Raw genomic sequence first — 14,954 nt, 5'->3', positions numbered from 1 at the left:
GCTGCTCCAGCCAATGAGTGGAGGCCTGGAATTGTTATTGGCTGTGCTTTGGCCTGCACAGCCTTGAGCAGGGTTCTCCAGCAGCCAAACCCAGCTGGATCATTGAGGCCCTGGGCCTTCCTAGTGACTGGCCCAAGAAGCCTACCTCAGATATCAGTCTGGGGAGTCTGGCATGTGGGGGGGGTGGGTCCCATCCCAGAACAGGAAGCTCAGGGTCAGCTCCAGGTTGCCATCCCAACCATACTAGAGAAGAGAGCATACAGGGTAGGACAGGGAAGCCCAGAACTTAGAGATACAGCAGGCCACATCTTGAGGACAGCACACCAGGTGGGAGATGGGCAGCCAAACACTACAGAATTCACAAGAATCAACTGCATCTCTGTATTATAGCAAGGGGGTGGGCAGATGGGGGCTCTGAGCTAGGATCCCCTATCCACACCCACAGAAGGATCCGTGGGCAGGGAGGGTAAATCAGGGGTCCCCAGAAAGTCTGGTGGCCAGATGGGGGGAGGGGCACCAAGTTCCAGAAGAAGGACTAAGAAAGCCCCAGGGAAGCCAGCCCTCCACTCTGACTGGCTGGGGGTCTAGAGTGTACAGAAGGGGCCTGTGTCATGGCGCTTGGGTCTACGCACGCCCTGTATGACCACGCCCGGAGTAGAGGGGAAGCGGGAGTTGTAGCAGTCTTCCACATAGTAAGTAGCAGGGCCAGGAGTCGGGGCTGCAGAGAGAAAGGGCTGAGATCCTAACCCGGCCTGCCCCATCCACCTGCCTCCCCCCCCCCCCCGCTCCCCAGGCCTCCTTACAGAAGCTGATCCAGGAGGTACTCCCCGGTGAGCGGCTCATGGAGAAGGCTGGTGAGCGCTGGCTCTGCAGGCGGAACCCCGGAAGGACATCGTAGGTGTTGGGGCTAGGGCGCTTCTCCCCAGGGGGCTGTGGAGGGTCCTGGAGGGGGGGGTGGGCACGAGGACGCCTGCCCCTCGTCCACCCAGGACGGGACTGGTTCTCAGGCGCCTTGGCAGCAGAGCCTCCAAAGCTGAAGGCGGGGAAGGCAGGCCAGGTGACCGGCAGGTACTGGGCAGGTGATGGCCACTGTGAGGAAGCAGAGGGGGTATTGCGTTACCCTGCTCACCCAGTGCCAGAACACACACACACACACACACACACACACACACACACCCGCAAGACATCAGGCCCTGTTCTTCCCTTCCTGGTCCTCAACCCTTCCCTCCCACATCTGACCCCTTTCTGTCCTCTGCTCCCCTCCCCTGCTCTGTGGCCCCTTCCCCACCCCCTTGTCTGGCCCCTACCTTTTGCTCTCTGTTGAAGTCAACCTTCTGAGTGAAAGGGCTTTCACTCTGGAGCCAGGAGGTTTGCCATGCTCTGCGGCCGCCGCCCTCTGTGGCAAATGGGGAGGGTGTGGGAGGGGTCCCCCACCCCCAGGAGGGGGCAAACCAGGGGCCTGGGAAGGGGATACACACCTCTGCTGGGGTACTTGAGGCCGAAGGTGTAGTGGGGGTGCGGGGAGGACTCGCGCACAGAAGCATCTGGAACTTCGTATTTGGTGGGGCCAGGGATGTCCAGATCGATCAGGATGGGTGGGCGTTGCTCCAGCACTGACACCAGGAAGCGAGCATGGGACCCAGGCTCCTCTGGGCAGGCCGCTCCCCACTGTCTCTCCCCAGAGTGGCCATGACCCCCACTCACACAGCTCCTTTAGGGCCCCAGAATAGACAGACCAGCACTGCTCGGGGGGGCATACTTGATACTTGGGCAGGGTCCTAGTACAGACGGGGTGGCACTCCTGGATTGGACACACTGGGAGCTTGGGGCAGGCCGGAGCCCTCCGGGCCTTCTTGGTCTTCGGAAGTAACATTGCAGGCTCGTCCTGGTCCCTGTCCCACCACAGCACCGCAGCTTCCGGCCTGCAAGAGGCAGAAACCAGGGCTGGGAAGGTGGCATGCATGCATGAGGCCCTGGGTTCGATTCCTCAGCACCACGTAAGCAGAAAAAAAAAGGCCGGAAGTGGCGCTGTGGATCAAGTGGTAGAGCGCTAGCCTTGAGCTGAACTGCTGAGGGACAGCGCCCAGGCCCAGAGTTTAGGCCCCACGACCGGACCCCCAAAAAACAAACAAACAAAAAAAAAGAGGCAGAAGCCAAGGCTCACCCAGCCCACCAGCCCCTGCAACCGACCCCCACCCACCTGCGCTGCCCTCTGGAATTACTCTGAGGGAGGCGGGGGCCTCAGGGGACCATGGGTCCAGTGTTTGCCATCATTGATGTAAAAATTAGCCAAAAACTTCACAGACTTCTGGTCAAAATCCATCCTAACTTGCTTCTCTTTCTGAGGGTACTATGGGGCTTTGTGACCTCACTGCTGACCCCAGCCCCACGCCCTCGGTTGCTGGGAGCTCCCTAGGGAAGGACCATTGTCCAGCCCAGAAGGGGCTGGCCCCTCCCCCACCTGCTGGGTGGGTTGCTCTGGTCGGCCTTGGCCACGAGGATCCATAGCTCATACAGGAACTGGATGACCCAGCTTCCCGTTCTCCCTAACCGTCTCCCTTCTGTCTTCTAGACTATGGGTTCTGCTGGGGGCTCACGTGCTCCCTGGCAGGCCTGAGGGAAGGTGGCAGGACCCTGCCAGCCTTGCCACATCCTCCAGGATACCCAGGTGTGCAGGGAGAGTCGAAGGCGAGGGGGGGGATCAAGGGCGGGGGAAGGAGAGCTGTCCAGCTCAGGCCTGGTTCCTGAGCTGTGGCCCTCCCAGGCAGGCTAGGTATGAGGACCTGTCCCCTGCCCGGGACATAGAGGCTAGGAGGCCAGGATGTGTTGCAGATGGACCGAACTGCCTAGCCCAGGCACAAGGGGATAACGTGCATGAGGAAACACGAAGCCCACTGGGCACCACGACCCTTGCAGAGGGACCCTAGGTTCAGGCTGGGCTAGTAACCCCAGCCCTGAACTTAGCCCCGTACTCCCAGGCAGGGCCTGGTCGTGAACACCTTACCCACAGAGCCTCTACCTCGACAGTCTCTTCCTCTCTGGGTCCCTCCTGCCCAGCCCTGGCTGGCACAGTGACACCCTCTGGATGGGGACAGATGATAGACATGTGAGAAAGCACGTCTGATTTGGGTGAGTGTCCCCCACCTCGGGTGGTGTGATGTTCTCTGAGAACCTCATTGCTGATAGTGGAAATCTGACTGGTATTGAAGGCCTCATAGCCAGGGAGGTAAGCTCTGTCCCTCCCGTGGCAAACAGCGCTGTGGCCAGGGCCCTGCACAGGCATCTCTGGCTGCACATCAAGGAACTTCTTGAATGTAGACTTGGAGGGTGAAGCCTGTCTTGTTGGGACTTGATCTGTATTAATAGACTGTGCTCCAGGCATCCCAACACTGCATATTAGTAATTGCTGTTACCAGCATATTTGTGTGTGTGTGTGTGTGTGTGTGTGTGTGTGTGTGTGTGTTCATGTGTGCGTGCTGCTCCTGGGGCAAGCACTCTGCCTGAGCTCGGTCGCTGAGCTATGCTCAAGGATGGTGCTTTAACACTTCGCAGCACCTCCACTTCCACTTTTTTAGTGGTTAGTCTCACACTTTCTTGCCCCAGGCTGTCTTCAAACTGCAATCCTCAGATCTCAGCCCCTTGAGTATCTAGGATTACAGGTGTGAGCTCCTGGCATTCAGGTAGCAACATTTTAAAGAAAAGATTATAGTATTACGCGTTTATGTATGTATTGACTACTTTATTTTGTTGCAGGGTCTGGCTGTGTAGCTCAGGCAGGCCGAAAACCTCAAGGTCGTCCTGCGGCAACCTCCCCCGTGAGGGGATTGTAGGTGTGGTTGCTACCCCCAGACTATCACCAGAATTTGACCAGCACTTATTTGACTCAGGTTAGACCTTACCTCTATGTGTTTATTGACCATGGGTTTTTTTTCTTAAGATGTTACCATTTTCACTTTAATATTGGGTGGTTAATTTTTTATGTTTGGTTTCATGATAACGTTATCTATTTGTAACACTTGTTGAGTTTTTCCAGTTTGTAGTTTGCTTTGGTATCAGTTTTTCATGTACATGTGTGTTCTGGTCCTGGGGCTTGAACTCAATGCCTGGGCGCTGTCCCTGAGCTTTTTTGCTCAAGGCTAGCGCTCTACCACTAGAGCCACAGCTCCACTTTCAGCCTTTGTGGAGCTTAATTGGGATAAGAGCCTCACAGCTGGTCACTCACTATTGGTTCACGCCTGTAATCCTAGCTACTCAGGAGGCTAAGATCTGAGGATCACAGTTCAAAGCCAGCCTGGGCAGGAAAGTCTGTATGATTCTAATCTCCAATTAACTACTAGGAAAAACAAAACAAAACAAAAAAACAAAAAAGAAGTGGCACTGTGGCTCAAAGCGGTAGAACGCTAGCCTTGAGCCAAAGGGCTGAGGGACAGGGCCCAGGCCCAGAGTTCAGGACCCACAACCGATCAAAAAAAAAAAAAAAAGAGTCTCACAGACTTTCCTGCTCAGGCTGGCTTCCAGCTGCTATACTCAGATCTCAGCCGCCCGAGCAGCTAGGATTACAGGTAGCAGCCACTGGTGTTCAGCTTTAGTACCGTTGTTTGTTGTTGTATTGCTTTGTTTTCACATAGTATAAAATCCAACTGCTTCCTTGATAATTTTTTCCTTTCATTTTTGTGGTTAGAAGGCTCTTCCTGCAACGAAAAGCAAAATTAGGATTTAATATAGGAAACAATAACTTGCTCTTGTTGGAAAGTCGACCTAGCCCTCTGTTCAGGACCCCCCAGACTCAGCACTGGGGCGGACCCCAGACACAGCACTGACCTTCCTCTGCAGGGAGACAAGGTGGAACAGGCTGTCAACCTGGGGGTTGGGGGCGGGGGAAGGGGGGGGAGAGGCTGATCCTCAGCTGGGTCCTGGCCTCTGGGGATAGTGACTCTTCCCCAGTCTGTGGTTTTGGCTCTCTGGAGTGGGCCCACTGCCTTGCCTGGACACCTTCCTAGCCGGGCCCCAGTCTGGTCCTGGGTGGCCTCTGTGGCGTGGGGGCACTCACAGGATGGGACAAGTGGCTGGCCCACAATTCTGGCCCCTTCACAATGGTTTCCAGGCAACAAGACTCCTCTGGGCAGGCCACTGGACACAGAAGGGGCTGAGTTAGCTAGGCCGTATTCTTGGCAAATGACCGCGACTCAGAAGCATAACCTCTTCACACCAGAACCTCACTACATCCCCGGGTAAGAGCCAGACCTGCAAGAAGGCTGGGGTAGGAATGCAGGGTGGACAGCAGAAGTGGACTCACATGGACTCGAAGGCCAAGGGCCAGTGCTAAAGAGGCTGCAGGCAAGGGTCACCACTCAGTGCAGCTGGGACTGAGGTCCTAGGATGGGAAACTTGACCACAGGAAAGTTCTGAGGAAAAGGCTACAGAAGGAGGTCTGGGCCTCACACCCTCCCTGCTGGATTCTGATGGACACAAGTGGCCAGCATGTCCATCACAAGCAAAACAGGCAGCCACACAACTGTACTCATTGGCTAAGTAAAGCCCAGTACTCCTCCACAGAGTGATTTAGGCTGCTCACTAAGAATCCTCCTCCACTTAAAACAAAACTTTACACACATTCACATACACATGTAACTTTATAGACATATATATAAACATATTTTGTTGTTGTTGTTGGTCGTGGGGCTTGAACTCTGGGCCTGGGTGCTCTCCCTCAACTCTTCAGCTCAAGGTGAGTGCTCTACCACTTGAGCCACAGTGCTACTTCTGGCTTTTTCTGCTTATGTGATGTGGAGGAATCAAATCCAGGGCCTCATGCATGCAAGGCAAGCGCTCTACCACTGAGCCATGTTCCCAGCTCTCCCTGAGCTTTGAGCCATGAACCACTGGAGCTAGCTTGATGGGAGTCTTGAAAACTGTTTTGCCAGTTCAGACTGGCCTTGAACTGGTAAATTCTGACAATTATAATAAAGAAAACTCAGGCCGGATGTAGATCAGTGGTACCACACTTACTTGCCTAGCCTCCTTGAGGGCCTGGGTTTGCTCCTCTGCATCGCACACACCAACTTGACCAGGCATGTTAATGCACGTCTGTAGTTTAACCAGTTTGGAAGCTGAGGCAGGAGAATGGCTCCTAAGAAGAAAATAAAACCTCTATGATTGCAGGCCCACAGTAGCACCGAACGTGCACACACACAGACACACACAGACACACACACACAAGTAGACAAAGAACCACTTACCTTCCAAGTTTAGCCCGCCCTCCCTCTCTCAAAACTGGCATGGTAGAGTGGCCACTGGCCTTCTGGGTAGCAGAAGACCCAGCCAAGTCCCACACCACACCTTCCTGCTGCGTGAGCCCTGAACCAGACCTGGTCAGCCCCCTGGCCAGCCCCAGGCCCTTGCTTCCAGAAGCAGAGCAGGGCTGTCCATTTACTTTGTCATTTGAGTGAGGGTGAAGGATGGTGGTGAGGACGGTGAGGCTCACCACCAGGCCTGGCACATTCTTAGCATTTGGTGTTTGCTACCTTGAGCCCCAGAGTGCAGAAGGCAGGTTCGGCCACTGTCCGCATTATCACGGGTGAGCTGAGGTCGGGGGTCCCCACAATCCCACTGAGTGTCAGGCAGGCTGGGCTGGCGGCCTGCTGGCAGCCCTTGTCCAGCCCTGGTGCTGCCCCTGCCTTCTCTCCACAGCTATGCCGGCTTCTACCCTCAATTGCGATACCAGGTGGGGAACACCTATGGCCGCACCACAGCACAGCTGCTCACAGACCCCAGTGTGCAGAAGAGCCCCTGCTCCATACTGTCCCCCATGTCCAAGCCCAAGTTCATCGAGGACGTCAGCAAGCCCAAGGCCCCCTGGGTCCCCTGCCGGGACCTCAACGAGCCCTACGTCCCCCAGTACTCCGGTAAAGGCCAGCCTCCCGGCCCTGCCCCCTCCTGGCCTCACCTTCCACTCGGCATGCTCACCGCTCACTGAGTGCCCTGTCTGAACAGGTCCAAAGCCCTACAGGAACTTAGAGGCCCTGGAGCAGCTCCCAGCCCAGCAGGCAGAAACCCAGGGACAGCCAGGGGCGGAGGACATACCTACACAGGCTCCGAGACCTGCAGGCTTCATGCCCTACCCTCCCTACCCACCCTGCCCGCCAGTCAGGAAGGGAGACTCTGGAGACCTGGGACACCCCGGCCTGAGGCTGGCGTACGGCGAAGAGGCCTGGAAGAGCCCCGTCCCTGTCCACGAAAGCCCAGGGCGGTACCAGGTAACGGAAGATGCAAAGGCACTGGGCCTCACCTTGCCAAGACCCAGGGGGGAGCTGGGCGGTGACTTGCCCCTCCCTTCCAGCTGTGCCACGGTGGGAGGGAGGAGCGCCCATCCCCCCAGCAGGAGACACTGGACGTGGGGAGGTTCCAGCGATTGCCCCAGCTGGACCACTCCAACCTGATCCAGCGAAAGGCCATCTCCGGTGAGTGCTGGTAGCCAGGCCACTCCCCACAGGCTCAGGGACCCCCGAAAGGCTCCTAAGCCTCTCCTGCCTCACAGCCGTTTCTGAGTCCAGCTTCTCCCAGGAGAAGGAGATCCCCTCGTCCCATTTAGCCCCAAGAGGCAGTGACCAATTAGGGAAAGCAAAAGAACTGGGCCAAGCAAAAGAACTGGGCAAGTTTCCCACACCAGAAAACAGGTAAGCGAACCTGGGATGGTCCCTGACATCTGCCCACCCCCAGGCTATGCTGGCTTCGTCCCCCGCTTTGCCTGGGTGATGGGGACAAATTACCGCGATGGAGTCACACAGGCTATGGACGAGTTTGATAAGAACCAGGTAGGAGAGCATCGCCCCCTTCCCAGGCAGGCTTCTGAGGCCAAGCCTCTCAAGGAAAGCCCACAGGTCTGGGGTCCCGGCTCTATTTAGCTGGGGGGTCAAGTCCACTCTCTCGGGCTCATCACTTTGCTTGGGGTCATGAGGGGAGGGTGGAGTTCTCACACTGGTCATCTCTCCAGTTCCTCTTCAGAAATCCAGTCTGTGGCCTGGGTGAGAGACTACCCAGAAACCACTGGCCCAACACTACCATCTACAGAAGCCAGGGACTGATTCCCTTCTACATGGGCTTCATCCCTTGTGAGTACCGCCTTGAGGACACTCCAGACCTGCCAGGCCGTGGCATGGGGGGGGAGCTAGGTTAAGGGCTGCCCACATCCTCTCCACCCCACTAGTCCAGACCAGCCTTCAGACAAGCTGAAGACTCCAGGCTGGTGCAGACCCCAAACCCTAGAATCTAGTGTTCAGGCTGCAGTACCCAGCGCAGGGGTTTCACGCGCCGGTCCTGGCCCTAGGACCGTGCAGCTATCTTGTTCCCCTTGCAGCCATGCAGGACAACTACGCACTAACCTTTGGCAACAGCACCCGGAAAGCCTATCAGAAGGAACTGGAACGACAAAGCCACACACTATGAAAATGCTTTAATGGTGTCTGTACAACACATGATGTCAAGACAGGACAGCAAGAACACAGTGGACAGGGCTAGCAGACAGGCTGTGAGTGAATAAAGAGTTCACACTGCTCCCTGGCGTTAGCTGCTGAGCCAGCTCTAGGCTACCTCCTCCTCTGCCTCCTCCTCAAACTCGCCCTCCTCCTCGGCTGTGGCGTCCTGGTACTGCTGGTACTCGGACACCAGGTCATTCATGTTGCTCTCCGCCTCTGTGAACTCCATCTCATCCATGCCCTCGCCGGTGTACCAGTGCAGGAAGGCCTTGCGCCGGAACATGGCTGTGAACTGCTCGGAGATGCGTTTGAATAGCTCCTGGATGGCGGTGCTGTTGCCGATGAAGGTGGCAGACATTTTTAGCCCCCGAGGTGGAATATCACAGACCGCTGTCTTCACGTTGTTGGGGATCCACTCAACAAAGTAGCTGCTGTTCTTGTTCTGGACATTAAGCATCTGTTCATCCACCTCCTTCATGGACATGCGGCCCCTGAACACTGCAGCCACGGTGAGGTAGCGGCCGTGCCGGGGGTCACAGGCAGCCATCATGTTCTTGGCATCAAACATCTGCTGGGTGAGCTCAGGCACGGTCAGGGCCCGGTACTGCTGGCTGCCGCGGCTGGTCAGAGGGGCAAAACCAGGCATGAAGAAGTGCAGGCGGGGGAAGGGCACCATGTTCACAGCCAGCTTCCGAAGGTCGGCATTGAGCTGGCCAGGGAATCGAAGGCAGGTTGTGACCCCACTCATGGTAGCAGACACCAGGTGGTTGAGGTCCCCGTACGTGGGTGTGGTCAGCTTTAGGGTGCGGAAGCAAATGTCATAGAGGGCTTCGTTATCAATGCAATAGGTCTCATCTGTGTTTTCTACAAGCTGGTGGACTGAGAGGGTGGCATTGTATGGCTCAACCACTGTGTCCGACACTTTGGGGGAGGGCACCACACTGAAGGTGTTCATGATCCTGTCTGGGTACTCCTCCCGGATCTTGCTGATGAGGAGGGTACCCATCCCAGACCCGGTCCCCCCACCCAGGGAGTGGGTCAACTGGAAACCCTGGAGGCAATCACAGCTCTCTGCCTCCTTCCTCACAACATCCAGCACTGAATCAACCAGCTCTGCTCCTTCCGTGTAATGCCCCTTGGCCCAGTTGTTCCCGGCACCACTCTGGCCTAGGGGAGAGAGAGGGGGGGGAGAGGGGAAGAGAGAGAGATAAGAGAATGTCTGGTCACTGGGCACATACACCCCCCCCCACAACATCTGTACAAAGTTCCCTGGGACGCTGGCTGAGAAGACACTCCAGAGTAGAGCTAAAAGCCCAACGTGACACCACAGCAGCCTGCCCTGGCGAAAGGTAAAGCAAGGATCAAAGCCAAGACAAGCGCTTCCAGCCCACGGCCGCGGCCCCCCCCTTCCCCCAGGCAGCCCTGCCAGTTTCCAAGGCCAACAGGCCAGCTCCGCCTACACTGCCAAGAGATTACATCTATCCGCTCCTTGCCCGTGGGGAGACAGCTGGGTCTCACACCTAAAGCCTCTTTCGACCGGGAGATTGAGTGACTCAGGACGCAGGAGGGCGTCCACCCACTACCGGATTTTACGAGCTGTGACCTTGGGCAGCCCCTTGACCTTTGAGCCAACGGGAGTAGTAAACCCCGCCCAGCGCCTACCGAAAACGAAGTTGTCCGGCCTGAAGATCTGCCCAAAGGGCCCCGAGCGCACCGAGTCCATGGTGCCCGGCTCCAGGTCCACTAGGACGGCGCGGGGCACGTACTTGCCACCTGCGGAGGGCAGGGAGAGTCGGCGGGAGGGAGCCGCGGGGGGAGGGGGGAGGCCCGAGGGGGGGAGGTCGGAGGGGGGGGAGGTCGGAGGGGGGAAGGCCCGAGGAGGGGGGAGGCCCGAGGAGGGGAGGCCCGAGGGGGGAGGCCGAGGAGGGGGAGGTCGGAGGTCGGAGACCGGGGGGGGGGGGAGGTCGGAGGGGGGGAGGCCCGAGGGGGGGGAGGTCGGAGGGGGGAGGCTGAGGGGGGGAGGCCGAAGGGGGAGGCCGAGGGGGGGAGGCCGAGGGGGGGAGGCTGAGGGGGGGAGGCTGAGGGGGGGGAGACCCGAGGGGGGGAGGCTGAGGGGGGGAGACCCGAGGGGGGAGGCCGAGGGGGGGGAGGTCGGAGGGGGGTCGGGCCGGAGCCTCACCGGTGGCTTCGTTGTAGTACACGTTGATGCGCTCCAGCTGGAGGTCGCTGTCCCCGTGGTACGTGCCGGTGGGGTCGATGCCATGCTCGTCGCTGATCACCTCCCAGAACTGCAAGGGGCGCGGCGGGCGCGGGCGGCCCGGCGGGCGCGGGCTGAGTCACCGCGGCCGGTGCGCCCGGCGGCCCCGCCCCGGATGGGCGCGGCGGGCCTGCCTTCCCTCCCCCAGCCTCCCCGCCCGAGTCCCGGCGCCATGCTCCGGCGACCCGCACCCGCCCGGGCCCAAGCCAGGCTCCGAACCGGCGCTCCAGTCGCAATGCGGGGAGCCGGAGCGCCGGCGCCCGGCCAACGCCGCCATCTTCCCCGGCCGCCAGCCTCGCCCGTCCCGTCGTCCAACCGCCCCGCCGGGGCCCAGCCCGCAGCGTCCCCGACCACCCACCTTGGCACCAATCTGGTTTCCGCACTGCCCGGCCTGCAGGTGCACGATCTCCCTCATGGCGTCGGCGGAGCAGGCTGTAGAGGCGACAGGGGCAGAGGAGCAGGCGCGTAGAGTGCTACAACCGACGCTCCGCCGGCGCTTATATACCGCCGTGGCCCGCCTCCGCAAGCTCCGGATTGGGTTGCCCACACGACGCTTTGTTTGATTGGTCGAATGCCCATCAATCGAGTCTTCTAGGGACCGCCTTCCAACCAACTACACTTGTTATTGGTCCAACCAGGCTCAGATCTCCCTATCACGATCCCCGCCCCTGGCGCCGCGCCGCTTAGCCCATTGGATCTTTCAAATGATTGATTTGCTCTCTCATTGGCTGCCTCCCGGGAGACGCCGACTGGCCGGCGCTATTGGCCGCGCGGATCTGGCGTCCTGGTAACCGCCGCAGCGCTGCAGGACGCGCGAGGGCGGGGCGGGGGCCGCGGGGGGGGGGGGGGGGGGCGCGGGGGGGGGACCTCGGAGGGGGGCGCGGGGGGGGGGGGGGGGGGGGCCGCGGGCCGCGGGTTCGGTGCCGCGTCTTCGGGCTCGTCAGCCCCGCGAGAGCTTGTTTTCCTGGGCGCCGTCGGGGCGGCGGGGGCTGCGGGCGGTGCGGGACCCGCCTGATCACTGCAGGCTCCTCGGAACCGAGGCGGACGGCCGCGTGTCGGCGCCGGAGGCCGCCCGGAGGCGCCCGGGAGCGCGTGGTCGCCCCCGCCCCCCCCCCCCCCGCGCCCCCCCCCGCCCCCCTCCCCCGCGCCCCCCCCGCGGCCCCCCGCCCCCCCCCCCCCGCGCCCCCCCCCCCGCGCCCCCCCCCGCGGCCCCCCGCCCCCTCCCCGCGCCCCCCCCCCGCGGCCCCCGCCCCCCCCCGCCCCCCCCCCCCCCTCCCCGCGCCCCCTCCCCCCGCGCCCCCCCCCCCCCCGCGGCCCCCCGCCCCCTCCCCGCGCCCCCTCCCCGCGCCCCCCCCCCGCGGCCCCCGCCCCCCTCCCCGCGCCCCCCCCCCGCGGCCCCCGCCCCCTCCCCGCGCCCCCCCCATCCCCCGCGCCCCCTCCCCGCGCCCCCCCGCGGGCCCCCGCCCCCTCCCCGCGCCCCCCTCCCCGCGCCCCCCCCCCGCGGCCCCCCGCGGCCCCCGTGTTGTGGAAACGCGTTGGCCGGGCGCCCGTCGCCTAGGAGCCGCGGCCCCGGGGCGGGAAGCCGCCCGGAGACGGCGGGGCCGGCGCGGGGCTCGGTCCGTTCACGCCTGGCCGCCCGCGCCGCGCTCTCCGAGCCGGGCCTCGGCCCGAGCGGCCGGCCCGCGCCCGGCCAAACCTCCCGTCCTCATGGCGGCTGGGGCCCGGCTTCGCCCCGCAGCCCGGCCCCAACGGCCCGGCGGCGCGCTGGGAAACGTGTCAGCGCGAGCCGAGCCCGGGGGCGGCCCGGCCTCCGCCGCCGGCCTCTGCCCCCGGCCCCCGGCCTCCGCCGCCGGCCTCCGCCCCCGGCCCCCGGCCTCCGCCGCCGGCCTCCGCCCCCGGCCTCCGCCCCCGGCCCCCGGCCTCCGCCGCCGGCCTCCGCCCCCGGCCCCCGGCCTCCGCCGCCGGCCTCCGCCCCCGGCCTCCGCCCCCGGCCCCCGGTCTCCGCCGCCGGCCTCCGCCCCCCGGCCTCCGCCGCCGGCCTCCGCCCCCGGCCTCGGCCCCCGGCCTCCGCCCCCGGCCTCCGCCCCCGCCCCCGGCCTCCGCCGCCGGCCTCCGCCCCCGGCCCCCGGCCTCCGCCGCCGGCCTCCGCCCCCGGCCTCCGCCCCCGGCCCCCGGCCTCCGCCCCCGGCCCCCGGCCTCCGCCGCCGGCCCCCGGCCTCCGCCGCCGGCCTCCGCCCCGGGCCCCCGGCCTCCGCCCCCGGCCTCTGCCCCGGGCCCCCGGCCTCCGCCGCCCCCCGGCCTCCGCCGCCCCCCGGCCTCCGCCCCCCGCCTCTGCCTCGGGCCCCCGGCCTCCGCCCCCCGCCTCTGCCCCCGGCCTCCGCCGCCGGCCCCGGCCCCGCCGGCCGCAGCCCCGTTGCCCGCTTTCGCCCGCACCCTGGGCCCCTCGATGCCCGCAGCCGCCCCGAGTCGGTCGGGACCGCTGCCAAGCTGTGGAGTTGTCAGAAAAGCCGGCGGAGGGGCCGGGAAGGTGGCTCCGGGCCGGGAAGGTGGCTCCGGGCCAGGAAGGTGGTGGCTCCGGGCCGGCAAGGTGGCTCCGGGCCGGCAAGGTGGCTCCGGGCCGGGCGCTGGCCGGACCCGAGCGCCGCGGGGCAGCGCCCGGCCCGGGGTTCAGGCCCCACGACCGACGCGCGCGCACAAGCCGGTGGAGGAGGAGGCCGGATCTCCCCGTGAGCCAGGCCGGGTCCCCAGCATCCTCACACCGTGGCAAGCCACCCTCCTCCGCCGGGAAAGCCTCCCGTTCCCTTGGGCAGTGCCTTGGGGCGTGGAGGTTAGCGTGGCACCGAAGGGTTACAAAATAGAGCTTGCGCGGTGCACCCCGTGTCCAGCACTAGGCACCCGCTTGACCCTCAGGCTGCCTGGAGAGGAGTCCCGGGAGACCGTTGCCCCCGGGCATGAGCCCAGGGATCCCGTGCTTACAGCTGGTGGGAAGCCCCGAAGGGCCCCCTCCCCTAAAGGTGCCACTTGAGGGGGTCAGAGGGCCATGGGGAGGCTAGCGGAGCAAGGAAGTGAGGCCCGGGCCTCACATTGGACACCTGCCCTCCCTCTCCAGCCTGCAGCTGTTGGAGGTTCCACAAGGAGAGCTCTGTTTACCCGGGGCCTGGGTCCCGGCGGGAGGGTGCATTACCGCCGGGCAGGGCTGCAGGCCCACAGTCCTGTGGCCTTAAAGAACCCTATGCTCAGCTTTTGTGGGAGGCCTTCCCCACCCCGGAAGGAGAGGTGCTGCCCCTCCACCCCTCCCCAGGCCTCACAGCCTCCCCAGTGGGGCTTCCAGGGAAGGAGCACAGAACAGGCTCTTCCGGACTCCCCCTTTGATGCAAATTTGCTCAGTTCTCTTAAGTTTGCTCCTTCAGCTAAGCCCAGTTACTGCCCCCACCCCTTTCTGAACCTATACAGCCCAGTCTGCAACCCACAATTTTAATCTGAATATAAAAGCCCACTCCCCCAACCCACCTCATCCAATAAGTGCTTATACTGGACACAGGTGGGGAGGAGGTTCCCAAGCCACACAGGCAGGCACCTGAGTGTGAAGTTCTGAAACCTCCAGTCACCTAAGACCCTGCCCCCACCTGGGACCCTAAGTCCATCCACCCCGGTGTCCCCTGACTCTCCACAGGTCACTGTGGTGGTGACTACTTTCCATTGAAGTTTATCTGGTCTATTGTGTTTCCTTTCTGCTCTTCACTGTAATACCCTTGTTACTCAGTTTCCTAACACCAAGAGTCCAGGGTATGTGTAGGGAAACCCAGTCTGGAGTCCATGAGCTGGCCACAGGGAGCCTTATTCTGTCTTTACTGGTGGTTATGAAATATGGATACTGGGTGTGATACCACCTTTCCTCACTGACGACCTGGCATTTTCATAGGTGATGAGACTGATAGCAAATTAAGATTAATAGACTTGGCCTGAGGACCACACAGATATCCAGGTACAGAGAACAAAGAAAGATTTATTGACAGGAAAAGGGGCCAGCAAGACTCCTCACAAGGGAAGAATGAGAAGAAGCACCTGCTATTGTCTGGAGTGACCTATATAACCTAGGGGGGTTAGGAGGGGCTAGAAGGGGCTGAGGCGGAGACCCTGTTGTGGACATGTGGGCCAGGGGCTTCATCATGGCAGACTAGGATTTATGGCTGCTGTCCAAACAGTTGCCCAGGCCTGAAGGT

At 62.2% G+C, this 14,954-nt stretch overlaps 3 protein-coding genes across 3 annotated transcripts; 1 reads left to right on the top strand and 2 right to left on the bottom strand.

Moving 5' to 3' along the window:
- Positions 1-584: 584 nt before the first annotated feature.
- Positions 585-2,323, bottom strand: Stpg3 (sperm-tail PG-rich repeat containing 3). The gene is made up of 6 exons (XM_042673319.1): positions 2,223-2,323; positions 1,705-1,922; positions 1,479-1,613; positions 1,308-1,396; positions 804-1,089; positions 585-718 (listed from the first exon to the last, which is right to left on the bottom strand). Exons 1-6 carry the CDS (start codon positions 2,321-2,323, stop codon positions 585-587), a joined length of 963 nt encoding a protein of 320 aa, XP_042529253.1.
- A 2,852-nt stretch (positions 2,324-5,175) lies between these two features.
- On the top strand, positions 5,176-8,445 carry Fam166a (family with sequence similarity 166 member A). The gene is made up of 7 exons (XM_042673288.1): positions 5,176-5,231; positions 6,691-6,905; positions 6,994-7,256; positions 7,340-7,460; positions 7,720-7,814; positions 7,994-8,111; positions 8,357-8,445. The coding sequence occupies exons 1-7, from the start codon at positions 5,176-5,178 to the stop codon at positions 8,443-8,445; spliced, it is 957 nt and encodes a 318-aa protein (XP_042529222.1).
- On the bottom strand, positions 8,438-11,250 carry Tubb4b (tubulin beta 4B class IVb). Its single transcript, XM_042673287.1, has 4 exons — positions 11,090-11,250; positions 10,654-10,762; positions 10,137-10,247; positions 8,438-9,641 (listed from the first exon to the last, which is right to left on the bottom strand). Exons 1-4 carry the CDS (start codon positions 11,144-11,146, stop codon positions 8,581-8,583), a joined length of 1,338 nt encoding a protein of 445 aa, XP_042529221.1. The 5' UTR covers positions 11,147-11,250; the 3' UTR covers positions 8,438-8,580.
- Positions 11,251-14,954: the final 3,704 nt, after the last annotated feature.

Source organism: Dipodomys spectabilis, unplaced genomic scaffold, assembly GCF_019054845.1.
Source record: "Dipodomys spectabilis isolate Male_0828 unplaced genomic scaffold, ASM1905484v1 ptg000796l, whole genome shotgun sequence".
NCBI classification, from domain to species: domain Eukaryota; kingdom Metazoa; phylum Chordata; class Mammalia; order Rodentia; family Heteromyidae; genus Dipodomys; species Dipodomys spectabilis.
This window is presented reverse-complemented; position numbering and strand designations above follow the sequence as displayed.